A 27,862-nucleotide genomic window follows, 5' to 3' on the forward strand; every position below is an offset into this window, starting at 1 on the left:
TCAGCCATAGGAACCAGACAAAAGGAAACTAATAACCTTGTCACAGTATTTCTCTATGTAATCCAGTCAACCTTCAGTAGATGAGGGCCTACATCAACTGTTAGAAAACATGTTGGCAAATGCACACAGCTTCGTGACAGGTGAATTATGAGGTGGTGCCGCAAGGCCTAAAGCAGAATTTTAATTAACAACCACTTTAAAACTCTTGGCTACCCTGTTACAAGTTGATAGTGCAAAAATAAAGCTGCCATTGAAAATTGTTCTTAGGTTCACAGGATAAAGCATCACATAAATACATCATTTTATGTTGGTTTGGTTTGCATTACATACCTTTTTATATAAAACTACAAAAATAGTTTTCTAAATGCATAGATTTGCTTAGTTACCAGCATTGCTATATCATCTCTCAAACTATCGTAACTATGCAACAAGCAATATTCTAGAACAAAAGCTGGTAACAGGAAACACTTGTTTAAACCTGTTTCTCCATTGTTTATCTTCTCAAAACAATTCCGTTTTTACAGCATTATATCATAAAGAGCATAGGACAAGAAAACAGAATTTTTACTTATTCCTCAGTTCATTTGTCTCTCTTACTGTAACACAGAGAAGGTACCTAGCAGTACTTTTTATATATTAAAAAAAAAAAGACCAGACGACAACACTAGTTTTTCTGTAGCAATGTTGGCCTGACAACAATGTATAAAATATATTAACTCAATACATATCATTAGGTGCCAGACACCAGTTGACTGAGGGAACAATTGTGATTAGTTTCCCCCACAAAACAGTTTCCCACTTGTGCTTGTTCATTGTATAGGCTACAAATGAGACTGCTGAAGTGCTTGAGCAATCCAAGAGCCATCTTTGAGATACCACCACTCAAGAAATATTAACCAAAGTTAAGAAAAATGCTGCATATAAAAATATTGAATAGTAAACACATCTTGGTTTAATTTTAACGAGTATAAGGTTTTTAGATACCAACTTCCTAGAAGTCTTAAACTTCAGTATGTCAACTTTGCTGCTTTAGTGTTATAGCAGGGTCTTTCCATTAGTGTTGCTGAAGCATTTCTGAAAGGAGAACTGATGCTTCTCACCAAAACCAGCTCTAGCTCTTGAAAATCCTGAAGCCTGGCAACATCTTTATCCTTGAATGAAAGACACAAATGTCATTAACTGATGAGTTGCAGTAACTTTATAAAATCAGTTTAGCAAAGCAGGGTGATAAGATGTATTGAGATAACCAGATCAAATACATGTAAAGAACTACTTTTAAGTGTCTCCATTATGAAATAATATTCCTTGTGGCAAGTTGTTGAGTAGGAAGTCATTCCAACAAATCTACATTTATAATGCTAACTCACTTCATTCACAGAACTGCATTAGTATGGTGGGTTGCTAGAGTAATAGCCACAGCATGACCACTTAGTCATTACCATAGGAGGGAAGATATACCAGCTTTTATCTGATATAAACATCTTTGCTTGGATCTAGCATTTTTCTGAATGTGCTTGAGGAAGGTGGAGGGAGCCAAATCTTGCTGGTTCCTCTACAGCCCACTGTAAAGTGTCTTATCACTCTGTGTAGCTCAGTTGGTTAGAGCATGGTGCTGATAACACCCTATGGGACAGCTGTGTATTCCTGCATTGCAGGAGGCTGGACTAGATGATCCTTGGGGTACCTTCCAACTATGATTCTATGGAAAGTTGGAAACTCCAACAAGCAGTGTAAAGGGCAAAGCAGGATAGGGATCAGAAACTGGAAACCAGCAAACAGCACTACTTCAGCAGGAGTAGTGTTACATAAAAGAGACATTCTGGATACAACCCCTTGTAAATCTAAAAATGTTTGGCTGTATCCAACAAAGTTGTCCCATTGGCACAGGGATTCTACTTGCACAATGAAACTACCCCTCTCTTCCCCCATGCACCCCAAAATCTGCTCTGCGGGTTCCCCTAACCCTCCAGAGCAGATTTTCAGGAGCATAGTGAGAAAAGAGGAAGTTCTGTTGCACAAAAGGCAGAGTAAAAGCCTCTGCAGGGTCAACTACACCAGCACTGAGAATGTGCTGGCAAAGCAGCACCCAGCAGGACTGAAGACAGCATCATCTTAGAACCCTAATTAAACATTGGGGCTGGCTCCATAATCTAGGGCCTGGTTCTGGATCAGGTCAGCCCCAGAACAACCTGCGGCTGATCTAGCGCCAGATCAGATGAGGGGGAGGTGTGCACAGCCCTAATTAAAAAGAAGCACCCATTATTCTTCAATTAGTCCCCTAAAACTCCATATCAGGGTACTCAGCCACTGGATAAATGACTGAATATGCTAAGTGCTTTGACCATTTAAAAGACATGCTGCAAGTATTATACTTTATCTTGTTTATGCTAGGTTTTATGTGCAACACATTATCTGTACAACCAAGAAACAAAGATTCTCCCACCTCCTCTTTTAAGTGGTACATACAGTCCAGCAAGAAACTGCATTAAGGTTCTGTAAATTGCATATGTTATTAGAGCCAAACTCTGCATTCTGTTCACTGCTTGAGAGCAGGCTGGCTCTGCATGTTAAAAATTCTGAAGGCTCCCATACCCAAAGGCAGAGTGACTTGCAGAGAGGTTCAGCTACACCCACAGGATTGCAGGAGCCACGGCTGCCTTTCTCCATCAGTTGCTTATCTCTGCTTAGCAGCTACTTTGCCCTAAGGCCGAAGAACTGGGAAGGAGAAGAGGCAAATTTAGTCACTAAGGGTCAAAGAACACCTATGCTAGAGACTGCCTGCTGCCTAAAATTACCAGAAGAAACTAGCAGATAGTTGCCTGTACAAAGCATTATCTCAGGCTACTTTTAAAATTGACCATGTTCTGTTTTGGACACAGATTTATTCTAACATCACTGGTAAGAGTGTCAACATAGGAATACTTGAAGGAAAATGATGGTCCTTACCTTTCTTATCAGTGTATTCGGTAGCTTTCTAACCTTTTCCACTTGTTCAGGATTAATGCCCAATTCATGGCAACTCACTCTGAGCAAATCTTGGTAAGTCAGTTCTTGTCTGTCCAGTTCAATTTCAATGAAGTCATTCTCTTTAGGGTTCTGAACTCTTACTTTAAGTACCAGTTCTATATGCGGAGAGGAAAGAGTATTTTGAAATTAAATCATCGCCAAAATGCAGAGAAACGGAAATGACAGCCACAAACCCAAATATATATCCTTGGAAATATACCCTACAAATGTTAACAGATGTTTACTAGACCACAGCCTTTATCATTTGTATTTGCTCTTTGTTTGCACAGACTCAAGAGAAGCCAGTGTAAGTCAGTAGCAGCAAACTCCCAGTCTAAAGCAGTGGGGCTCTGTCATGAACTCTGCTGTGTTGTGTGGCCACAGATTCTCAGATACATGCATAAGTAATGACTGAATAATAAAGTTGAGAAGTTTAAGGTTGAGAAGAGAACAAACACGAAGAACAACAAGCTATGGCAATGTTGCTACAGGCAACTGTAGCAAAAAAGTCTACCAGTATGCACACACATGCACTGCAGACAAACAGCCCCGGTCCAATAAAATTACTCAAGGAGATCAGTAAGTGTAGAGTACAATGAAGAAGCAAGTGGAGTGGAGGGCTGTGACAGCTGTATAAAGCTATTAAGGGACTAAAGGTGGAAAAGTGATTCACAGGCTACTGCCACAAAGAGATGAGCTCTTCAGCTGTCCACCTTGTCTTCTTACCCATCTCATTCTCTTGCTTAGTAGTGGCTGCTTGGTCTTCACACTGATATTTCCAGCATCTGATTAGTACCAAGTGTACTTTAAACAAAATATCTGCATCTGCAGATTTAATGAAACCCTAAAGTTAATGATTCTCTACACTTAAGCAATTAAATGTGAAAGCTGATCAGCTTTTTCATGCATAGAGGATAGGCGTGATTTAGTTTTATGGTTGAAGCTAAGTAGGTGGAAGACGGCCTAGGCTCCACGTATAAGTTGCTCTGGGCTCAGAAGAAGAGCAGGGCACAAATGAAACATCATAAATAATGCCTCAATCCTAATTTTATATGTGCTAGAGTTAACCATCAAAAGCAGATTAACGTACTGCTTTGAAATGTTACATTCCAACAATTAAGCCAGTGTAAGTCTCATTCTTGACACCTGCACACCAATCTGAAGTCTGGGCACATGTTTTTCAGTAGCAGTTGTGTAGTTTGGAAGAGCTGCCCATTTCCTTCATTGCAATGTCACCGTTTCCTTCAACCCATTGACTCCAACCAACAATTCTGCTATTATTCCAGGAAGATTTCCAAATAACTGAGATACAACAACTACTTCCTCAAAAGTTCATTTCCCTCGTGAACACTGATCTGTGACAACCTATGATCATATTACACAGAAGCATGACGACACAAAACTGATCCCGGTCATGTGGCAATTAAGAGAAAATGCCCTATCTTGACAAAGCTCTACCAACTCTTTAAGGAAAGAAAAAGAAGAAAAGGTTCTTAAAGCAGATATGAAGCACTAAAGGTAGTTACTGTCTACTGGAGACACATGCACTGTCTCCAGCTATGCAGTAAAAGCATTACAATGGAAAAATACTCTTCAGTACCTTGCATATTATATGAAAAAGTTCCTGTGAGAAGCAGCGGCTGTAAGGGTGGTGCAGTGCCCATACAGCAGCCATTTGCTTGCTGAGGTACATGTTGTCTAGGTACAGTTGAGGTCAAGAGAGCTCTGTTGTGAGATGTAGATGAGGGATAAACAGGGCAGCTCTGGACTCGAGGAATTGTGCATTCTCCTGAGCTGATGGGAGAAGGAAGCTCCCCTTCGTGCAGGTCTTCAGAAAGTTCAGTTTCAGCGTGCAAGGAAATGGGTGTGCAAGTATTTTCAAGCTGAGTGGCTGATAAACAAGGGCTAGGTTCACTCTCAGATAAATAAGAGACGGCAGTGCTGTTGTCCTCAGGTGGTGCTAAGAGATGAGGGGCATTGTCCTTTTTTTGATAGTCAACACAAGGGAATGACGGGTTTGTCAGAGAGTCTCCAGCATTTGACAGCTTTAAGTCATTCACTTCTTGATTGTCACATTCTTCCACTTCAACGGGGACGGGGTGGGAAGGAAAAATAGAATCTTTTAATAATTTAATCCATTTTAAATAATGGCAAGCAGAATTCTAATGCCACCCAGAACATCTGCCAAATAGATATATTTAAAATCATAAACGGCTAGTTTTTAGCTAAAAGAAAGCAAACTTATTTCAGAGTAGAATTAAGTATGGCAAAAAAAATATAGAATCAATCCAGAGAGTTGGATTAGCAAATCTTTGGCTCATGGAAGAAACATTTTATTTACTTATTGGAATTGGTAAGTGAAAAGATGTGTGCACACACATACAGGCCAAAGCTGCATTGCTGAAGAAACACTCTTTAATCTGTAACCCAGCTTTAATTTGATGTTCTGGGAGGCTATACTTTTCTGGAGTGTATTGGAGAAGGAACATTTTTAGGTTCCCAGTGTACTCTGCTTGACCATCTGTCCAAATTCCTAGAAGCCACCATGACCAAAGGAATGGAATCTAAGTATTACAGAATCTGACTGGCACAACAGCTCTCTCATTTAATTGAACAGCTTGTGCAAAACTATTTTAAAATTATTCTGATCCTATGTACAGTTACTCAGAAAGAAGTCCAAAAAAGGACAAGGGGATTACTCCAAACTCCTATATCAGCCAGCTCCCCAATTACAGTCAGGTCAGTAAGCTCAGGTCATAATTCTACCTTTGTTTTAGATGAGGCAAGCAGTAAGGAGCAAAGCTTTCACTGCCATAGCTCTCAGGCTTTGGGATGCCCTGCCTAAGGTACAGAGCAAGCCTTTGCTGTTGCTGGGATTTCCCAGAGGATGAAAAACTTGTTTTGTTCCCTGACTTTTAGCTGATGTGACTAGTTCTGTTTTACATTTAAAGCTGTTTTAATTTCTGTGACATTAAAATTGTTGTTAACATCTTTAAGCCTCATAGGAAAACGGCCTATAAAAGCTTAAAACAAATAAAATTAAAACTGCAGCCTCAGTTTCTCTAGCCCACAAACAGCCTCACACAATATTCTGCCTGTAACTATAGCAGCGGTTCTCACACTGTGTTCCTAGGAAGTCTTGTCTTCCTTGGGAGCTTATCAGGGACTGATGAAAACATCAGAGATGGCAGATAACTTGTCTGAAAAATGCAGTGCATCTAATACATTACATTAGTTCATAGTATATTTTTGGAAAGACAAATTCAGTATGTCGAGTATACCTCCCAGAAGCTTTCTGATTTCTTTCTTTGAAGTCAAATGTGCTGCCAGCTCTCCATTAACTGTGAAAATCTCCTTATCTGCTCGAGAATCCAGCAGGTAAGAAACCACTTGGGTATGATTCCTCTTGCAAGCCCAGTGCAAACATGTCCTGTAAAAGTTAAACATATTTGTTAGCAAGCATTTGTAAAGTTATTATTCTGAAAGTCACTGTTTTGTGTCATTAAATGTCTGCATGATGTGTACCATCAGAGCTGTTAAAAAAAAATGCTCAAATTTGTCAGAGATGAAACCTTGTCTATTGATCCAGACAAAGTTAGTTGTACTTATTTTCCACATACCTCAATATAATTCAAGTCATGACCAATTTCTTCCATTGATTACAATGGGACCTAAGTTCAACTAAAACCTAGTCTGAATCCAATCTGTTACTACTATGCAAGAATGAAAGCTTTGTGACCAGGCTGAGGTTTGTTTTCTGTTGTAAATCAACAGGCCCAATTTAACTGTGCAGTCAAAGCTTGCTTATTGCGCTAGCATTCAACACTATAAGCTGGAGAGGGAAATAATAATGTTTAAGCTAAATGACAGTTAATGTTTAAGCTAACTGATGCTCATAAAGGTACAGTTGTCCTTGATGCACATACATGCTTCTTTTGTTTCATTGGTTTTATTTGCACATCACAGGAAAAGCAACCTGAAGGGTTTGCACCCATGGCACTTGCTCAAAATTCCAAGGCCCAAAAGTATTGTCTGTTTTCAGTATCAAATTCAACCCCAGTATCTCTCACACTGGGTCCTTTTTGTCAATTTTGCACGACCCTTTGCAAAGAATAAAGCAGGCACAAGAGTATTGCAGCCAAGAAGAAGGCTACATGCCTAAAGGCAGTAGCAGCCAGTGGAGTGGATGGCATTGTGCAGGCCAGCAGTGGAGCCAATGCAACCCTCCCAACACTTTGCCCCTTCATTCTCGGTTACTGGTAGTGATCACCATGTTGGGAAGCCAGGAGAGGAACACACCCCGCACTCTGCCCCTATCGGGCTCTGCTAAATATCACACACACGTTCTCTCCCTTTGTAGTGGAACAAATATTAGCCATATGTACTATATGCTACCATCTCATGCCTGGGTGTTACTGCAGCAGTACAATCTCCAATCCTGAGCTGAACATTGGGAGGGAGGGGGCAGGAAGACTGCTGCCTGCCAACTTGACAATGATCTTACTAAACTTATAAAGCAAATGAATTATACAGCACCAATTAACCGCATCGGAAAGGCATTTTCTAAGCCATATTCACAATTCTAATATTGCAGTGACGGTCATAATTATAAGACTAATATGTTGCCAGACCACAAGCCCTGAATATGAATGCACTGAAGGACCCAATTGCAATTTTAATGCAATTTTAAGACCCACTCATGGCAACAGTATAGGATTCAGAGAGCAAAACAAAGGCATGCAAACTACTTCAATGACCAAATTACTGTAAAAAGCTACTGCCTTCAATCACACAGATTGAAAAATCTGAAACCCCACACTTTTAAGCTGCCTCTGCTTGCACTCACACAATCATATAGAGATAATCATGAAGACACACGTCACATAAATCCTGGTGCTCACTGGATGTGATTTAATAAGAGAGGAACTGTAGCTCAGGGGTAAATGGTATACTTTGCATGCAGAAAGTCTCAAGTTCACAGGAACAGAAGAGCCCTGCTGAATCAGACCAAAAGCCCACCTAGTCCGACATCCTGTTCCCAGACTGGCCGGACAGAAACCTATGAGAAGCCCACATGAGCATAACAGCACTTTTCCCGTTTGTGTTCCTCAGCAATGGCGTTCATACTGCCTTCAGTACTGGAGACAGCACAGAGCCATCATGACTAGTATCTGATAGCTTTATCCTCCATGAATTTGTCTCACCACCTTTTGAAGTCATCCAAGTTGGCAATCATCACTACATTCTGCAGCAGCAAATTCTGCTACGTTTAACTATGTACTGTGTCTGTTCTGTTCAATTCTTTGCTTAGGCAGAGGTGTCTAAGACTCTATTCCAACTGGCAGTGGCTCTCTAGACAATATTTGACTAGATCCAGTGGTAGCTCTTTGTATATTGTGGGTCTGTAACTCTCATCAATCCCAGCCAGCAGGGCCAAAAGGCAGGGACAGCAGGAGCTGTAGTCCAGCAACATCTGGAGAACCACAGATTAGACATACTGGGGCTGTATAGCCCAGTGCTCTGTCTCTTGTGTAAAGCTTCTTCATGTGCAAGGTTTTCTGAGAACATTAGTGATGTGTTCAGATTTGGGGAGTTTTCATGGGAACAGTACAAGCACTCTCCCTATAAGGGCGTCCACAGACTCATTCCTATGCAACAGGGGTTCCCATTTGCTCAAAGCCTGTAAGAATTCTCCCATACAAAAATTTGCATTAGAAAATAATAGAAGCTGTGCTTGATCCTTTGGGGAGAACACAGGATTTTGTCATCTGCTTTCTGTTCTCTGTGACCTGAATAACACAATGGCTAAGAGCCAAACTGCACAACTACATGTTATGCAGGGGATTTTCGACTAATAATTCAAGTGTGTGTGTGTCTGGATCAGAACAGTGGCACTGGGCAAGAGTTTTAATTGAACCTCTCCCCTCACACCAATTCCCCAAGCTAATAAACCCCTTGTCCCTCAGGGGACTAGCACTGCTGCTCTGATCAAATTAACTCCTCCCTCCCAATCACAATGGCTCATCCTAGAAGTGAAAATCAATGTGCTGGAAGATTCATCACAGTTCTCCTGAGTAAATTGAAGGCTGGCTCTCAGAGTGAGAGCTTGGGAGTCTCCAAATCTCAGCCCCAACAACGTTTATCTCACTTTGAGCAGCACATAGTCATAGGTTCCCTATAAATAATAAATACTATCAAATGTCTGTAATTATGAGAAAATAGTGATCCTGACCTGCCTTGTAGAGCTAAAGCCGCTTGAACAGGAACGAACACACACACACACACACACACCCCTGGATGTTATTAGGAAAGGTTTGTGACCGACGGCTGACAAATATGTGATTTGTTCATACTGGCTCTATTTTTCCAGGAGTCTCTAGAACCAAAGCCTGAAAGGAATTTCTGCTTAGAATTTCATAACCAGGCAGCCCACTAATCAGGATGAAGCCTTGACATCTGACCCATCTATTCTTGTCAGATGCTGGTAAGATTTTGTCCACCCCCACCCCCGTGGGGAGCGTTTCTGTAACTTGCCTTTAAGATGAACTCCCAGTAAACACGCATTTCAGAGCCAGGGGGGGGGGGTCAAGGGGAACACACAGGGAGAAAAGATGCTCTTGGACACGGGCACAGAGGGCACACATTCGCTGAAGTTGCATTTGCGTGTAACGTGTTGCTGGCGGTTGCCTCACCATATATAGAGGGGTGGAAGGAAGTGTATTAGCGACGATGAATGCTGCCCTAATGCTAACCAGGGGAATGAGGAGCACAGCGCGGAGGGGCTGGGGGAGGAAAGAGAAGGAGAGGCGTCTTACCAGCCATTGATCTCATTCTGGGCATTCACCTCCACCCCCTTGTCGAGCAGCGTCTGCACCTCCTCTAGGTCGCCTAGGGCAGCAGCTTCCCTGAGCCTCTCCTCCAGCTCCAGGTGGCTGCTCATCCTCTCTCTGCCCCCCCTTCCCCTTCCTGGGGGGCTGACCCAGAAGTGCCCCTTGCACACACACCCCCCCTTGCAGGGATCTCTCGCTCCGGGAGCGGGAATTCCTGCTGCTGCTGCTGCTACCGCCGCCGCCGCTAGAGCAGCTCCTCCTTGCCCAGCTCCCTCTCCTCTGCGGGACTCTATTCTCAGTGACACACCAGGCAGAAGCCTCCTACGTGCCCAGGCAGAGCTGGGCCGGTCGAAAGGTGGGCTGGGGAAAGAGCGGGGAGAAATCCCTCCGAAGGTGTCAGGGGGCCTGTCCGCAGGCGAGGGATTCAGGAGCGAGCAGGGAGGGCAGCCGCCTCTTAGAACGCGCTCGGATTAGTGATGCTGAGCCCCGTTCCCCTGGCAACGAAGGAATTCTGAGAGATGATGTGTACCAGGAGGAGCCTCAGCCGCGGCCAGAGCCCAAATGCTTCTAACAGCAGCAACAAATTACAGCACAGGGGTTTGAACAATGTGCAGGAGCTCCTCTTGAAGTGGCTTTCTAAGGTTGTTTCTGAAGGTTTGTGCAGAACCTTGCCATAGCCAACTGATTTTAATTATCCTGGTTTTTGTTTTTGTTGTTGTTGTTATAATAATAATATAATACAATTTTATTTATATCCCGCCCTCCCCAGCCGAAGCCGGGCTCAGAGTGGCTAACAACAACAAAAGTAAATACAATTTACATAAAATTGTTTTTTTAAAGGGCAATGAGTGGGTAAAAAAGCATTTCTAAGGAAAGCAATTCCTCACAAACCACTTGCTGAAAGCATAAGATGAACGCGTCACATGCCAGTGACCTGCCTCCTTATTTACACGCTTTGAAGAGAAACCTGGGGCCACGATTTGGACCACAATTCAGTGAGTCTTGCCATACTTAAGAATTGTAGAATTGCAGAGTTGGAAGGGACACCCCCACAAGGGTTATCTAGTCCAACCCCCTGCAATGCAGGAATCTTAAACAGACCACTGATTTAAATCCGATTTATATCCAACTGTATATGCATCCCTAAGGAACCTAATTGTACAAATTGTAGCAGTGCATTTCAACCCCTAATACATGTTTACGTGGAAGCAAGTCTCATTGTCTTATGGGAGTACATGTGCACAGGGATTACAGGTTTAGACAAGAATATGAAGACGTCAGTGAATCTCTGGGAAAAAGGACACCCATTAACTTCAGTGAGTCCGAAAACATGCCATAATATACAACAATATAAAATAATAGACATATAAAAGTCCAGCGACCAAACAAACACACCCACCCAAGGGTGTAGAAGACAATTGTGAAGGTTTTTCCACTTCAAACGATGGAACAAAAATGGTTGAATGTTTTGGAAAATGTGAGCAGCAAAAAATAAAATAAAACCCAGAAGCGGTCAGAAACTGCATTATTGAATTGTTTTTAGTTAATTTGCCATTGGCAGGAAATGGGATGTAAGGGGATGAGATGGATGTTGTTGCTAAATTACGGCTATGTTAAATCTTGGATTTCTCCACTGTTTTCTATGGCCAGTTCTCCAACCTGGGGTCAAACAAAAAGTTCTAAAGGAATCAGAAGTTTGTCAAATTGTGTGAGCCTATCAATTTAGGCTATAGGCAAAAGCAGTCAAGGCATGGAAGACCAATTGGGGTGGGTTGGGGAACAGAAGTAAGGTTTTTCCTTCTGTTCTCATTTGTGAATAACAGTTGAATCTTTTCTCTGCTCACATACAGAGAACGAGAACAATGCCATATTTATTTCTAGTTTGTGTTATGTATGGCTTGTCTTTAAAACAAATCAACAAAATAAAGAAAGTTTAAAGGGAGGAATGGAAGGCTGGCTGAGAGCAGTTAAGACATGGAATGCTGGGAGTGAAAGGAAAATGAGGGGACAGAGGAAGAGAGGAAAATGGCCTGCTCACATCCCTAACACCTTCCAGTTAGTTCCTGGAAGTGGGGATTAGGGTTGTGTGAGGATGTGTGACATGGATTTTTCTTTTTTAAAAACCTGCAATTTCTGTTCCAAATGGGAACATTTTACAAGAAAAGAAAGGAAACTTCTCTTTCCCACACTCCAGAGACAGCCAGTCCCCACCACCACGACACAACTACTGTATATAGCAATAACATACTCAGATTTGTGACTGGCCAACCTCAAAACTGAACCTTCTATCTCTTTGGTAAGATATTTATGTAACCTAGAACAGCAGGGAAAGGGCAGGGAAGTATCCTTTCTCCAGGCCTAAACAAAAACAGTCCTAGGCTAGCTTAGGGGGTGCAGATACCCTGCAACATTTGTCTTAGGTAACATAGACTACAGATACATAAAGATAATATACTTTCTGGATTAAACAGTGATGAAGTAGCCTTTCCCAGGACTTTGGAAGGAGTAATGAGACTTTTAGAATAAGCCTTCACTGAATAATAATAGCAAGATGCCGTCAATGTGCACGCAATCTCTGTAGGACAAGGTTCTGTTTGTGGTGCTAACATTGCTCTGTAATGTGCTACGAACAGTGGCAGTGCTATAAAAATAACTGAAACTACAACAGAGTAGTGAAGCTGTCATCCTGGGTGAGGTATGTGTGAAAAAATGCTTGTTTTCCAAAGCTATATGAAGGGATTGCAATGTGCAAGTCTCCCTCTCTCTCGAGCCACTAGAGGTCACAAGAGAACAATAAAAACAGATTTCAAACCACCCATCTTGCTATTTCACCAAAAGCTGCTTTTTTACACTATTTACATAAGTGTTTGGGGTGGGGGTGCACTACTAAACAGTTTATAAATGTATTGTATGGCCTGTTGTAATATGATGGTACAAACTTATTAGTTCAAATCCTGTTCAATTATTTTAAGATATCAGACTGTTTAATATTTGAGGAAAGCAGTATTTTTAGTGGTTGATTATGAATTACTGAAATTCTTTCTTAAAGTTGCATCTTCCTTGTTTGTATCTTTCAAGTTTTGAATATAATTTTAAAAATAAATTGAAATGCCATATATTTTAAATTCATATTTATATCTCGTCAGGAATCAAAATGTTGGTGTATGAATAGGGTTGCATTAGGTCTCCTCCTGTGACCTTACCTGCAACTTTACCTGAGACACTAAAAATCAGAAGGTGGAACTTTCCCTGCCACCCATCTCTGTACCAGGAAAACACCTGGTGATAATGAAATGAAAGACCCGTAAAAATGTGGCCAACTGAATATATCTTATATCGTCCAGCAACAAAACGTTGATGAGGATTTCTAATTTTGCTCCCAGATCTATTTTGAAAATCTGAACGTAAAAAGTGCTCATCATTTTTATTTAAAGGATTTTTAAGTAAGGGACTCAAATTGTTGTTTTTTAATCCTAGGGGTGCTAGATTATTGTATTATGAATATTTCTCCATCTCCACCGGCATATTTTGGGCCTTCATCACAGACTTGTGATCCTTCGTGTGTTGTTGTTGTTGTTTTCCATTTTAACTCTCATCTGTGTTTATGCTGCTTTTAAATAAAAACAGACAGCAATTACTCCCAGAGTAACTATTCTGATCTGATAATATGTTCCCTTTCTGGCTCCTCTTGCATCTTGCCTACAATCACAGCTGTCTGAACTCTTTTTGTCGCTGAGTCACACATGCTCTCACATCACTCAAGCCGTATCATTTTGACAGGGGGACAGAGGCAGAATTGTCACTTCTCTGGGTATCTCCTTGACTGTACTTCTCCAATGTTTCTTTTTCCCTTTGCCCAAATCATTTGCCTGTGAACTCCTTACTTCCCTTTTTCCTCTGCGGATGACTTTCTTATCGGAGAATGCTATCTATGAAAGCCTACTACATCTAGAGGCAGGATCTCTTCTGTGGTGATGGCTACCTTGAGCCAGACCATTTGGTTCCTCTAGCTCAGTATTGTCTGCACCGACAACTGCAGCGTATCTTCTGGGTGTCGGAGAGGAATCAATTTCCAGCCCTGCCTGGAGAGGATGGAAACTGAACCTTCGACATGCACAGCTAAGGCTCTTCTCGCCCACCTGTCATCAAATGAGTCACTAAAATATACAGGTGTGGACCCCGCCCCCCAGCAATACACATATTCTCTGAAGGAGCACAATACCTTTGAGGTTCACTTTCAGCACTGTTAATTACAGTTTTTTTCTTAGGCAGTACAATTTTCCCGCTCACATAAGTCAGTGTGGGAGAGGATTAGTGGAGTGTTTATTTGACTTCAGGCGGCTGGCTGCCACTCCTGTGCTACTCACTCCTGAGCCTTGATCCTCTAAATGACCCAATATTCTTAAAAACCAGAACTCACAGTACATTCCACAAGTAAGCGTGCCGTATCACGAGATGTTTGTTTCTTTTTTTGTGAGCCTCTTCCCTCCCACCTCCTTTTCCCCCCCTGGTCAGTATTCAGTTAAGCTCTCAGCTTTATTCTCTAAAGTATTTGCTCCTTACACAGCTCTTTCTTCTAAATGCAATTTATCCATGTGTGCGCTAAACAAACATTGCATCTGCCTTGAATGTGGAATTCAATTTGCCAACCTCCGTCAATCTAAGCTAAAGTCATCAACAGTTCAAAATGCTCTTTCCAGGTATTATCAGCTGCTATGTCACACACCAAAATGAAGATTTACTGGCACGACTATTACGCTAACAAAAAAGTGCTGGACCTCAAACATTTGGGATTGTCATTATTATTATTTAACACCTCAAAAGCTAGAAAATGATTTTTTAAAAGAAGTAACAGATTCCCAGTTGTGTAGATGTTTCCTCCACCTGTGTGACATGGGTGCTTGAGGGTTGTTTGTTGAACAGCCAAGGGAAGCTGCAATGTGACCAGAAGGTTATAAGAAGGGCATTGTAGTACAGTAGTTAGAGTGCTGGACTTGACCAAGGTCGACTGGTTTCAATTTCCCAGTAAGCCATGAAGCTCACTAGCTGTCATCAGGTCAATTTCCTAAACTATCTCACAAGTTGGTTGTGAGAATAAAGAGAGGACTACGTACGTTCATCAGAGCTTCTTGGAGGAAGGACAAAATAAAAATCTCAAAGATTGCACCATAGCAAATAACATCTAACTCCCCCCCCCCCCCCCAGAATCTGCTTTCATTTTGTCCTGATGGGGGGAAAATCTGGATATACCCATATTTGACGTGCAAAGGCAGAGTTTGGAGGGATTTTAACAAGGAAAAAAAGAGATCTCAAGCAAGAGTTAAGCCACACTCTCCTCCCAATGATCTTTTGCTCCTGATTGCAGCTTACTGCAGCTGCTTTGGGTAAAACAACAACAACAAAAACCTCAGGGAGAACATTGATGTGACTGAGCATCCAGTTTGACCCCAAGTCTAAAGAAAGTGGAAGACCGGCTGACAATACAGCACACCAAGAAAAGAAAATAACAGCTAAAATGTGGTGATGCAAAGCCCTTACTGTTTAAAAAAACAAGCTTATTGGAAAGGAAATGTCCCTTGTGTCTGTTGTTATAGCAAATGCACTATCCCAAATCGCTGCCCGTTGACATGATTATGTCGGAATTGGAGGCACGAGCATGCAAAATGATCAGGAGGGGCCAGCTCCCAAATCAAGAAAACAGACCTGGATTGCTTCCACGCTAGAGCCCTTTAGTGCTGCCAGGGCATTGCTTTCCCACAATTAGCTGGAAGCAGAAATAAAACGAAGGTCTTACGCAAGCAATATAGGGTTATTATCCCCTCCCCGTAGCCATGATTCTCCTATAACATAAGCTACACTAATTACAAGAGTCATGCCTATGTAATTAAAGGGTTTGGCTGGCTAGGTGCTCTTTGGTTCTGTATGCCCCAACCCCCTTCCCCACTCTCCCATTAGTGGGCCCCCTGATATCATTTAAAATAAAATGTGTATCCTGCTTTTCTGTCTGCGAACAAGCACTGAAAACAGCTTGCAATACACCATTAAAAACAAATCAACCAAAAACTAGAAGCCTATAAAAGGAGACAGGAACAGCAGCTCAGCCTTCACTATAAATTCCAGGACATAAACCCCCACAGGCCAAATGCCTGTTGAAATAAGCGGATCTTCATGGGTTGGGGGTGGGGGTGAAAAACCACCAAGAAGTGGCTAAGAGAGAGCCAGAACGTTAGTGTGGTTACAAAGAAGGTACTCTCTCATGTCCCCTCCAGTTACACTTCCAAGGCACCATACCCATAATGCATGGTGGGAGCTTATGTGGCTTGTGGGCTTTGTGGTCAGCATAGACTCCTAGAGGTAAAAGCACCACCCACTTCCTCTGTGTGAGAAACACAAGCAGCTGCCACGTGTGGAGGAAAGGAAAGTGGTTAAGGTCTGAGCCATCAGAGTTTCCTTATTATACTGTAAGGGAAAGCAGGAGGGAATCACTCTGTGGTTATGAGTATTTTGAGTGCACTGACACCTTGGGGAGCAACAAAAGGTGTTGAGAAGTCCTAGTCTGAACTATGGGCTCCCCTTCTCTGGCGAGGCAACATGGCAAGCATTTCTCCTTCCAGGAGAGGAGCTGAGATTGCTGGTGGGTGTTTGTGTCTAGAGTTCTGCAGAAGACTGTGTGAAAGGATTTGAGGAGGAGAAGATGTGCTATTCGGCCTAACTAAGTGCAAAGTGCTCCATTTCCACAGAGTGCCCTTTCGCCAAGCTCCCTCACAGTTCTGCAGGCATGTTGGGAGTGACATAGCCCACCGGCATGCGTCTTAATATGTGATCTGGACTTAGCTACTTCAGGTGCTATACTGTGATTGTGGTTCATTGGAACACGTTTGCGGTGGCAGGAGCAGGCAGTTGTCTGGGGTTCCCCATGAGTGCTTTGATGTACACTATCTCTTTTGCTGGTATAACACTGCGTTATTACTCAGGCCAGAAAACACCTCCATCCTCTTTGCCCTGGTGGTGTTGCACTTTTGGTACATTTCGCAAATGCTATGCTAGCACAGTTTCATTGTTACACAACGTAAGTTCTCCTTCTGCCAGAACAGTTGAATCAAGCAGTAGTGACTCTCATCCAAGCTGGCATAAGGCAAGGAAAACCCGATTGCCATTTGTTCCAATTCAGCAGTAAAGAATCATAGAATGGTGGAGTTGGAAGGGATCCCAAAGGTCATTTGGTCCCACCCTGGGCAATGAGGGAATCTCAACTAAAGCATCCAAGACAGATGGCCATCCAACCTCTTAAAAACCTCCAAGGAAGGAGAGTCCACAACTTCCAGAGGAAGAGTGGGTTTTCTCTGAGGAAAAGCAGCAGGGCCCTTGGGTGAGCCCTTGGAGTGGGACAGTACTTGCAGTGTGTGCAAGCCTGGATGGGAAACCATCAATAGTAGCTTTATGTGGTCACTGTATGCATGACCATTTAGCTCTGCAGAAATAGTGTATGTATGGCCGAGGACAAACACTTATTCTACCACGGCGTGCTTTACCCTGATCAAGACTAGCCCGGGCCCAAAACAGGTCCTGCTTGTGGTTGTCCCATGATCAATAAAACCTTGTGTATTCACTAACTGTGTAGCAGATATGCACCAGTGTGACAGATGGGATGCAAGCCGATGTAGTTGGGATTCAGGCCTCATCATGGGACTGAAACTGCCTTGGTTGCACTAGTCAATGATTTCCAGCGGGCTAGGGACAAAGGTGAGAGCTGTTTCCTAGTTCTGCTGGATCTCTCAGCGGCTTTTGACATCATCAACCATAACATCCTTCTGGACCATCTAGAGGGGCTGGGAGCTGGGGGCACTGTCATACAGTGGTTGCGCTCCTTCCTCCTGGGCCGTGTTCAGAAAGTGGGGGGGGGGGTGATGAGTGTTCAGACCCCTGGGCTCTCACTTGTGGGGTGTCTCAGGGTTCTGTCCTCTCTCCATGCTTTTCAACATCTACATGCAGCCGCTGGGAGAGATCATCAGGGGGTTTGGGCTGGGTGTTTATCAGTATGAGGATGATACCCAGCTCTACTTCTCTTTCAAATCGGAACCAGTGAAGGCCGTGAAGGTCCTGTGTGAGTGTCTGGAGGCGGTTGGAGGATGGATGGCGGCTAACATGTTAAGGTTGAATCCTGACAAGACAAAAGTATTGCTTGGGAGGGACAGGGGGCAGGCAGTTCCCAAATGGGACAACTGTGCTCCTGGTCCCAAATGGGAAACTGTGCTCCTGAAGGACCAGGTGCACAGCCTGGGAGCCATTTTGGACTCACAGCTGTCCATGGAGGCACAGGTCAATACTGTGTCCAGGGCAGCTGTTTACCAGCTCCATCTGGTACGCAGGCTGAGACCCTATCTGCCTGTGGACTGCCTCACCAGAGTGGTGCATGCTCTGGTTATCTCTCGCTTGGACTACTGCAATGCACTCTATGTGGGGCTACCTTTGAAGGTGACCCGGAAACTACAACTAATCCAGAATGCGGCAGCTAGACTGGTGAGTGGGAGCAGCTGCTGAGACCACATAACACCGGTCTTGAAAGACCTACATTGGCTCCCAGTACGTTTCCGAGCACAATTCAAAGTGTTGGTGCTGACCTTTAAAGCCCTAAACGGCCTCGGTCCAGTATACCTGAAGAAGCATCTCCACCCCCATCATTCTGCCCGGACACTGAGGTCCAGCGCCGAGGGCCTTCTGGCGGTTCCCTCACTGCAAGCAGCCAAGTTACAGGGAACCAGGCCAAGGGCCTTCTTGGTAGTGGCACCCGCCCTGTGGAACGCCCTCCCACCAGATGTCAAAGAGAACAACAACTACCAGACTTTTAGAAGACATCTGAAGGCAGCCTTGTTTAGGGAAGCTTTTAATGTTTGATGGATTACTGTATTGTAATATTTTGTTGGAAGCCACCCAGAGTGGCTGGGGAAGCCCAGCCAGATGGGCGAGGTATAAATAAATTATCATCATCATCACCATCAATTGGCCTGTGCAAGTCAGTAGTTTTTATCATAATGCATTTGCTGCACGGACCAGGAATTAGGCTGCAACACTGGATACCTGCCAAAATTTGGATTTACCAGCCAGACCAGTGAAATAATATACTTTTGGCAACTTTATGGTCACAGCCTTTGTCATGCTCTGCCCTAGTCACAGTAAGATCAAAAGAGTCATGGGTGGGAGCAAGAAGAAAAATAAATAAGCCAATGAATGGAGCAAAGAAAAGCAAACTGTTTATGAATATATATTACTGTATTGGGAGTTCATAGGATAGGATTAGGAAAAACGGCACCTCTACCTGCCTGTCACTTGCAAATTCTTATAACTGCTTAGAAGCTTACTGGAGGTCAGCACCAAACACCCAAACAGACTAATCTGCCTTATAGACACTTAATGAAAGTCACAAGGTTTTACATAATATATATTGGCGGCACAAGAAATGTTTGTTAGAGTAATTTGTCATCAGGATTAGACTTTGTGAAAGCGCCCATTGTTTGTTAACCTGTTTGGTGATTTTTGTTTTTTGTCCAACCCTTAGTATACCCAAGATTCTCCAAATAAATTACAATGGGGAACATGGAAACCAAGTCTTTGATGACTGGCACCAGCATCACCCAACACTAGCATATGGAGGAAAAAATACTGTCATGATAATATCATTGTAATAAATCTACACAGCGCTTTTTTGTGGTGGGGGGAGGGGGAAGTATGCACTAGTACAGAGTACTATACTGTTACCTCTTTTTTTCTGCCCATGGCAGTAATTTTGTGCTTGCAGCCACAGTACTTTCATCAAGACATGAGTATCGGCACCTCATTTCTTACCAAGAAAGAAGGAAAAAGCACTTGATGTACATCAGATAATTTAAAGGATTTGAGTTATACAGAACGCACATGCAAGCCTTGAAATGAGATGAAAATTGTTTTTTTAATTGTGGAGCTTCTCATGACAACATGTTCCTTTGTAATAAAATATATCCAAGGATAATGGTAATGGGTGTCATTCACACAGCCTACACAGTACAAATAAAGCGTATTTTGCCACCCCCACCACAATGGCTCTAAGGAGCTGGCAGAGATAGCAAAATCTATAGACAGGCTTCCACAGGCATAGATGTGCCTGTAATCTGCAGGCACCAAGGCCTAGACGTCTCTAAGGAGACCTAGTGAAGTCTGGCTCAATGGGGAACCGTTCTAGATCTAGATGGAAGATGCTATAGAATTATTATTGAATTCTGCAATGGGTTAAGCCAAACAGATCCCAAAATCCACCACAGAATTCTAGAGACTTCCAGGAATTTGGTGGCCAGCCCAAGCAAGTTAGTAGGGTTTCAGTTGTTGTTTTTCTGGTATTCATAAAAGTATTGTGGCTGACCCTTGAAAACCTTAATATCGTTCATGCTTGTTTGTTCTATCAGCTATCTCAGGCCTTGCAAATTTATTTTTCATACACTGATATGCTGGAATTTTGTATATCATGTGTATTAACATAGCACGTGCCAAGTTATAGCTAAAGGGGAAATTCACAGACTGGTATGAAATTTGAGTCAGTCCCCTTTCAAATAGTTTAAAATAATTAGACTGACAAATTAAGGATTTGGTTTCTGGTCTTAGAATACACATTGGTGAGCTTACCTCTGCAACTACAAAAGTTAGAAAGTCAATTAATTAAAGGAACACAGAATATTGGACAAGTCTAGTTCCTCACAGGAGATCAGGGCCACCACACATTGTTTTAGGGTTTCCATGCTTTACACAAGTCTGAATGTTTCGCCTGCCCCTTCTCAAGAACCAGACTGCTCCTGGTCTTTGCTATAGGCAACTAAAATTTGATAGCAGTCACATTTTTTTGCTCTTGGCTAGGAAGTGAGCCTACCATGGCACTAGCCAATAGCTCCCATGCTGACACAAGCTACCTCATTTCTCCCCAGCTAGACAGGATTAGCACAAGTAATGCATGGCCTTCTTCCCCTCTCATTCTGTAAATATGTTAACAGCATCCATTACACTACTGAAACAAATTATTCACTGCTCAGCAGAACCACACATCCCGTAGTTAGAATTTGTAGTCTACCTGCCTCTTACAGTTCAGAAGGAATGAGCCTAGTATTAATGAACCACCGTCCAGCTGGCAAGGACTTCCTTGCCAGGTTATTTTAGCAGACAATGAGAAAACAAATGGTGATTACTTGCAAGGTCTGTTCTCTAAAGATAAAGCTATGCAAGCAGAGACAATCTGCCGGAGCATAAATTATACTGCTAGGAACCGTCTGGCCCTACTAGAATATTACTGCTTCCCATCAAACAATGTGAGTGTGTTCAGGAAGTTCATAACATTATAATAAGTTCTCTGGCATTATAGATTTCCCCACACCACCACCCCTGCCCTGCCCTGAAAATAGAAAAAAGTTGACAGAGGACCCTGACTTCTCCTTATAGTATCTACATTTGAGTGAAAATGCTTAGGTAGGTGAACAATGGCAGATTTATGGTCTGTGGGGCCCTGTGTGCAGCTGTTTTGGGGGGACCCTAGTCATTCACCTAAATAAACAAGACTGGCAAGTCCTAGGCTCTGTGGTTTAACCCACAGCGCCACCCGTGTCCCTACCATTCTCTTGCTAGGCTGCTATTGGTGTGTTTTTATTAAGTTATGCAATTAAGTATACTAAGGCTAACACTTATTTTCAATAACATTAAAACAGGGTGTTAATTTGTTTTCCATTAGTATAACAGGTTATCAAGGTCGTTCATCTGCTGCTAGTTTCTGCTTTGCACTAAAAAAGTAACCAACCAATGCCAGCAAGCATTATTTTCTGATGTGGAGAGCCAAACAGCTGCTTTCAAAGGCTCCTTGGGAGGACCTTTGTCAATCTTAAATATGATCTCTTGATATATAACTCTTGATATATTTAACATTAGCAAAACAGTCAACAGCAGCAGTGCAGAGAAGGTAGATCATGCTGTTTTAATAATAATTTTATTGAGAGTTTTCAACATAAGATACAATAAAAACTAAACTAATATAAAAGAAAAAAGGAATGAATAATAGAGAAGGAAGGAAGGAATATATATCTCTCTATCTATATCTATCTAAAATACCAATCCCTCTATCACAATTATACCTTGATCCTTATTCAAACACACTGTAGATTGAACCCTCCCAGCTCTCATCTGGGAACTTCCCCCTTTTCCCTCAGCCTCACATCCTGAGGAAACCTCTCTGGCCTGCCTCTCACACAGGTTTCTTTATCCTCTGTCTATCACCCTCCTGTAAACATCCTCATACATCCTAAACATAAATCTTCAAAGACCAAAACATACATGCAAATAGTACTAACAGCGAGCTATCATGGAGGTAGACCGTTTTAGACTGCAGCATGTTGCAAATATTATATTGCAGAGATATATGAACTTCATAGAATCATAACTTCCCAGCACTCTGTGAGGTTAACATACTGGTATTGTCTGCTAGGAAATAATAGTTCAAGCACAAGTCCTTTCCCTGCTTCCTGGGGGCATGCCCTCCCCCCCCCCCCCCGTGATCATTAATAAAGATATGTCACACAACAAGAGGGAGAGAGGGGCTAGCAAAGTTGCGACAAGGAAGGGAGAGTGACAAATCGTGCCACAAGTATGTACCTGAAAATATGAAGAGCCTTGCTGGATCACACCAAAGGCCCATCAATCCGTCTCCACAATCCGTCCTCCCAGTGGCCCAAAAGCAGGCTAGGAGTGCCACAGCAGTCTTCCTGAGCAGCACAACAATTTAATGCAATTTAGATCAATTAGTGCAAGTTAGAACAAGGATGGGTAACCTGGGTGCCACCCTAAACTGTGCCTCTCAACTCTATATGGTGCTTCAGCCTTTAAAAATATAGACACTGTGTGGGGAAAAACCTGCTTAGGTTGCTTCTATCGTCAAGCAACACCTGAACGCCTGGTTCCATCTCCGTTTGTCATGTAAACAGAGCAAGCAAAGCAAAAGCATTAAGAGGCTGCACTACAAATCAGTTAGTCCCGGAACTGAAACTCAATTCTACCATGCACTCAACTATACAGCCTTGGGCAAGTCCCTGTCTCTCAACCTCAGTCCCCTCTCTGTAATATAGGGACAAAATATTACACTCCCTGGAAGAATTATAACAATACACTACCTATAATGTAGTGTATTGTTATAATTCTTCCTATAATGTGGGACACGGGACTTGCCAATCAAAAGGTCGGTGGTTCGAATCCCTGTGACAGGGTGAGCCCCCGTTGCTTGGTCCTTGCTCCTGCCAACCTAGCAGTTCAAAGGCACGTCAAAGTGCAAGTAGATAAATAGGTACCGCTCCGGCGGGAAGGTAAACTGCATTTCCGTGAGCTGCTCTTAGTCATGCTGGCCACATGACCTGGAAGCTGTACGGCGGCTCCCTCGGCCAATAAAGCGAGATGAGCACCACAACCCCAGAGTTGGCAACGACTGGACCTAATGGTCAGGGGTCCCTTTACCTTTTACCTATAATGTACTCTGAATTAATATAGGATTGTTATAGCATTTATTTTTAAGGGCTTCATCCCACAGAGTTGCTGGAGCTGCCTAAGCATTGCACAAAGGAAAACCTGTACTAAACTACCAAGCTATTTAAGGAAAACATAACTATTATCCAAGGAGCCAAAGACTTTGCCTTTCAACAGCAGCAGCAGCAGCAGCAGCAGCCAGTCTGATACATCATTTGTTTGGGATTCATTCACACATTGCTTTGCACTGAGAGAAGAAGGGGTGGGTGTGACCTTGCCTGCCTCTGTCCTCATGCCAGGGACATTCATGATGTAATGAATATATATCACTCTGGTGCAAGGCAACAGGAACAGGTGCAGATTCCTTTTCCTCCTAAGCTAGGGAACTTTGAGATCAAGTTACCTCCAGCAGAAGGACTGGGGGCATTATTAGCAAATGTTTTCTCTCTGAACCAATCATATGGTAAGATGATGGGCAGAAAAGAAAGCAATTGTGGTTCGCAGCTGTATAAGACAATCACTCTAAGTCACCAGTGAAGAGGTTTAGAAGGATGACATATTGTGACATAAAGGGGAAAATAAAACCAGTTAATATCACATATGGCAATGTGTTACGTTACACGTGCAATGTAAGCTAAACTATTCTGGCTGCCCAATCACACACATGATAGGCAAACATGAGTTCTGTGTTGAGAACAAATTCTGCAAGGTAGGAACATTACAAAATAATAATAATAATAATAATAATAACATGTGTAACACTTTTTTATTACACTTCCTATTTTGTCAGAATTCAAACTATTTTAGAAAGGACTTGGCTTTTAAGTAGAGAAGAATTTGTGGATTTGGTCAGGAGAAGAGAGATTGGGGTACTGTGAGACAAGTGAACGACACAGCAACATAGCTTACTTTAAATTTCCAGCATATACCACCCAGATGTCTTAAATTCTTCTTCACAACCATGTGAACCAGAAGCTTCTCATTTAAAAAAGGCAGCTCATAGTGCAATCCTCTATTTGTCTACTTAGAAGTAAGCCCCACTGAGTTCAAGGGGACTTACTCTGACATAAGTGAGTAGAGGATTGTAGCCTAAGTTTAGCTAAATGAATTCATCTCCCAAATCCTCAGCACATTCTTCTTGCAGACACATGGAGTATGAACAGCTGTTTCTCAGTTCTCCCTTAACTCCATCTCTCTGTTTGTACAGGATCTCGTTCTATAGCCATTTCTCAATCTCAGCAGGTTAACTGGGCCCTGCTGTAGTATGTGCAATGATGATATACTTGTCTCTAATTCCACAGTATAATTCACCAGTCACATTCTACCACAACTCCTCTCGGAGACCGTTTTACGCTATAAAGCATCTTTGTTTAGTCAACCGAAACACCAATACATGCGACTTTGTTGTTAGCAGAGCTGTAAGAATTTTAAGTACTGCCTGGGAATGTGTCATACTGAGCTGCTTTTTTTATAAAAAAAAATTAAGCTTTCACAGGATGTAGTAGATATCTGTGCCAAAAGCTAATGAATAAAATATTTGGATTACAACAATGTTTTTCTACATGCGTTTTCTGGGCTTGTAATCTTTCTGAAAGAAGAAAGCAACCTAAACTATTGTCTGATGTCTACTTGTAAAAGTGAGAGGGTTCCTCTTTTTAAAAAAAACACAAAAAACCCCACTATATGCATTAAATTTACAGTTTGTGGAAGGTGAGCAGAAAAAAGCAGAAAATGTTAAAATTCATTAGGAAGAATGCGTGATGCAAAGTGTTGCACTGATTAGCAGTTTATTCCAAATCTCTTCATAGAGGAACTCAGACAGTTTAATTGCTTTAACGGCTCGAAGTCTTTTTGAAGAAAGGCAATAAAAAAATGTTTTAAACAAACAAATAAATAAATTAATTAATAATAATAATAATAATAATAATAATAGGACTTAACGAAATGCCCATCGGTATGTTGCGTTGGTTTAAGTGCAGGGAGGACATGTATACTGCAGGATCCCGCAAAGTATGCACATTGCATCTCTCAGCCCAAAGACAAGCAACACCTCTACAAAGACCCTACTGGAGGAGACTGAGCAACCCACTGCCAGGGTCACAGGAGCGGGGGGGGGGGGGTTGTTTTGTCCCCACTGCAACATTATCCACAAATTAGTTAATGGCAGCCATCCGATGGCCATATGATGGCTTCAATTGTGCAAACTGTATTACACACAGTACTTCCACTGTTCAGATCATTTACAGCAAGACTGAATCTATGGGATGAGTCGTGAACAAAGGCTGCCTGAGGATACTGGTGCGAACTTTGATAATATATGTGCCGTGGCTGGAAATTAACATTCCGTAATGACATACAGTTCCCTTCAAAGCAGCATAATATGCTAACCAAGAAAAATATTTAGAAAGCTGTGAATAGAAAACTGCTCTGCAACCCATAGTATCATGCCCGAAGCCATAAATCTCTGTAGGGTACCAGCATTTCTGTAAGCAGCTCAAATTTTACGTTGTTTCGTTTGGTTTTCAACATGTAGTTCCCTACATTCACTTCTTCTTATCGTTCAAGTTCTATAGTGCTGGTAGCTACCTCAGTATTTGTAGCCTAGTTGTTCTCATGCCCCTGTACCTGAATATTTTCTCTATCTTGAGGTAAACACATCCGGTGTTATTTGCAAAAGGTCTCATGAAATTATTATCTTCAGTTGGTGTCAACAGAAGTGTTCTCAGAGATTTCTCTAAACCTCTGGTTGGCTAGCTGCGTGTATGTGTATTAAAAGTAATAAATATAATATTTGAGGGCCCCCCATGGGCACATATGAAGCTGTATTCTGTGCATGTATGCTTTGCACCTCCCTGTGATGCTGACTGGCTGAGGTTTGGCGGGAACCTCCAATGACTTCCACAGGGAGGCGGGCCAGCCCAAACAGCTGATGGTTCCCACATGACCAAGGTGCTGCGTGCAAAGGGCGCCCATAACGGAAGGTGTGAGCCGCTCATTGTCAAGAAACTACGGGATCAATGTGTTTTGTGGCTAAGTTGTGTGAATGCAACTTCAAAAACTAGCAGTGGGAGCACAATGGAGTTGGAGTAAGCAGTAATGGGAGCACACTCTAAGTCAGACTCTGTATATTTCCACCCTTCTTGGTGTGTAGCACAGCCAACTCTTAAAATGAACAGTTCTAGTACCTGTACAGGGCCTGTAGCGAGTGCAATAGTGGAGCCTGGAGACAGAGCCAAATGAGACATAGTCTAACAGGAAACTATACTACAGTGGTACCTCGGGTTACATACACTTCAGGTTACATACTCTTCAGGTTACAGACTCCGTTAACCCAGAAATATTACCTCGGGTTAAGAACTTTGCTTCAGGATGGGAACAGAAATCGTGCAGCGGCACCGCAGTGGCAGCAGGAGGCCCCATTAGCTAAAGTGGTGCTTCAGGTTAAGAACAGTTTCAGGTTAAGAACAGACCTCCAGAACGAATGAAGTACTTAACCCGAGGTACCACTGTATTAGTTAAGGAGTGACTTCACACAGCCAGGGGCGGCATGTCCTACTTCACCGCTTCACGTGAAACAAGAAGTGCCTCCTTGCCCTGCCCTGCCACTCCCACTGGCGCCGCCACACCTGCTGCTCTTGGTACCCCTTCTCCACCCTCCCTGATGCCTTCCCCACTGGTGGAGAAGCAGTGCCTGTGTCAGCACCAATTTGGGGCAAGATCTCACACTATTTTGGCCAATACTTCTGTGCTGGTGGCAGGGCACCCGCAAGGCTGCCAACCGTGGGGGGTTCTGCCACCTGAGGTGACAGCCTCAGCCTGCTTTATGGCAGAGCCAGCTCTGCACACAGCAATTTATTGTGGCCCTGGTGCTGCTCCTGCATGCAAGTTTTGCAAAGCATCCACAAAATGCCCTCATCAAAATGCCATCACATATTTTCTCCCATTTAATCAGGTTTGCTATTTCTGTTGGTTACTTACCAGATTTCCCACAGAAAGAGTAGGTCCGGATTAAATGGGGAAAGTGATATAGAATAGCTTTTAACAAATAAACATGAGAAGTGCTATTCCTTTTAGATTTCCTAGGAGTTTTCAACCAAGTCTCAAGTTTTCTTAGTGAGTCATAGAAAATGACTCAACAACCATGATTCATAACAGATCAACATTTGGTGAGTGATACAAGTGCCTGCCCCCTCCCCCCCTCCTAGTCAGCTTTAAACTGTTGGAATTAAGTTGTAGCAGTTATAAATTTCTTCGAACGTACAGGAAACACATTCAAAGAACACAATCTACGTGCAAGTGTGCTCAGTGGTTTCACTGGCATAAATCTTTTAATATAATTATGCTATTTGAATCTTGCAAATCATTTTGCCCTGGTAACCATTAGATAAATTTTATACCACTGCTCTCTGCTTACCTCTATGACATGTTTGCTTCTGTACACCACAAGCAATGTGATTAAGACTGAAATGTACCACCTTCTGGTTGGGGATACCACTTCGCAGCATTCA

The 27,862-nt window shown here is 42.7% G+C and overlaps 1 protein-coding gene and 1 long non-coding RNA gene across 2 annotated transcripts; one reads left to right on the forward strand and one right to left on the reverse strand.

Annotated features, from left to right (window-relative positions):
• Window positions 1-929: 929 nt before the first annotated feature.
• LOC310672617 (ankyrin repeat domain-containing protein 40-like) lies at window positions 930-10,309 on the reverse strand. The gene is made up of 5 exons (XM_083430086.1): window positions 9,822-10,309; window positions 6,288-6,436; window positions 4,607-5,089; window positions 2,947-3,122; window positions 930-1,151 (listed from the first exon to the last, which is right to left on the reverse strand). The coding sequence occupies exons 1-5, from the start codon at window positions 9,944-9,946 to the stop codon at window positions 1,008-1,010; spliced, it is 1,077 nt and encodes a 358-aa protein (XP_083286212.1). The 5' UTR covers window positions 9,947-10,309; the 3' UTR covers window positions 930-1,007.
• A 1,530-nt stretch (window positions 10,310-11,839) lies between these two features.
• LOC310672650 lies at window positions 11,840-13,283 on the forward strand. The gene is made up of 2 exons (XR_014508709.1): window positions 11,840-12,132; window positions 12,983-13,283. It is a non-coding gene; the product is annotated as an uncharacterized lncRNA (long non-coding RNA).
• Window positions 13,284-27,862: the final 14,579 nt, after the last annotated feature.

The sequence above is a fragment of the Podarcis tiliguerta genome, assembly GCF_965153285.1.
Source record: "Podarcis tiliguerta genome assembly, chromosome: 2".
NCBI classification, from domain to species: domain Eukaryota; kingdom Metazoa; phylum Chordata; class Lepidosauria; order Squamata; family Lacertidae; genus Podarcis; species Podarcis tiliguerta.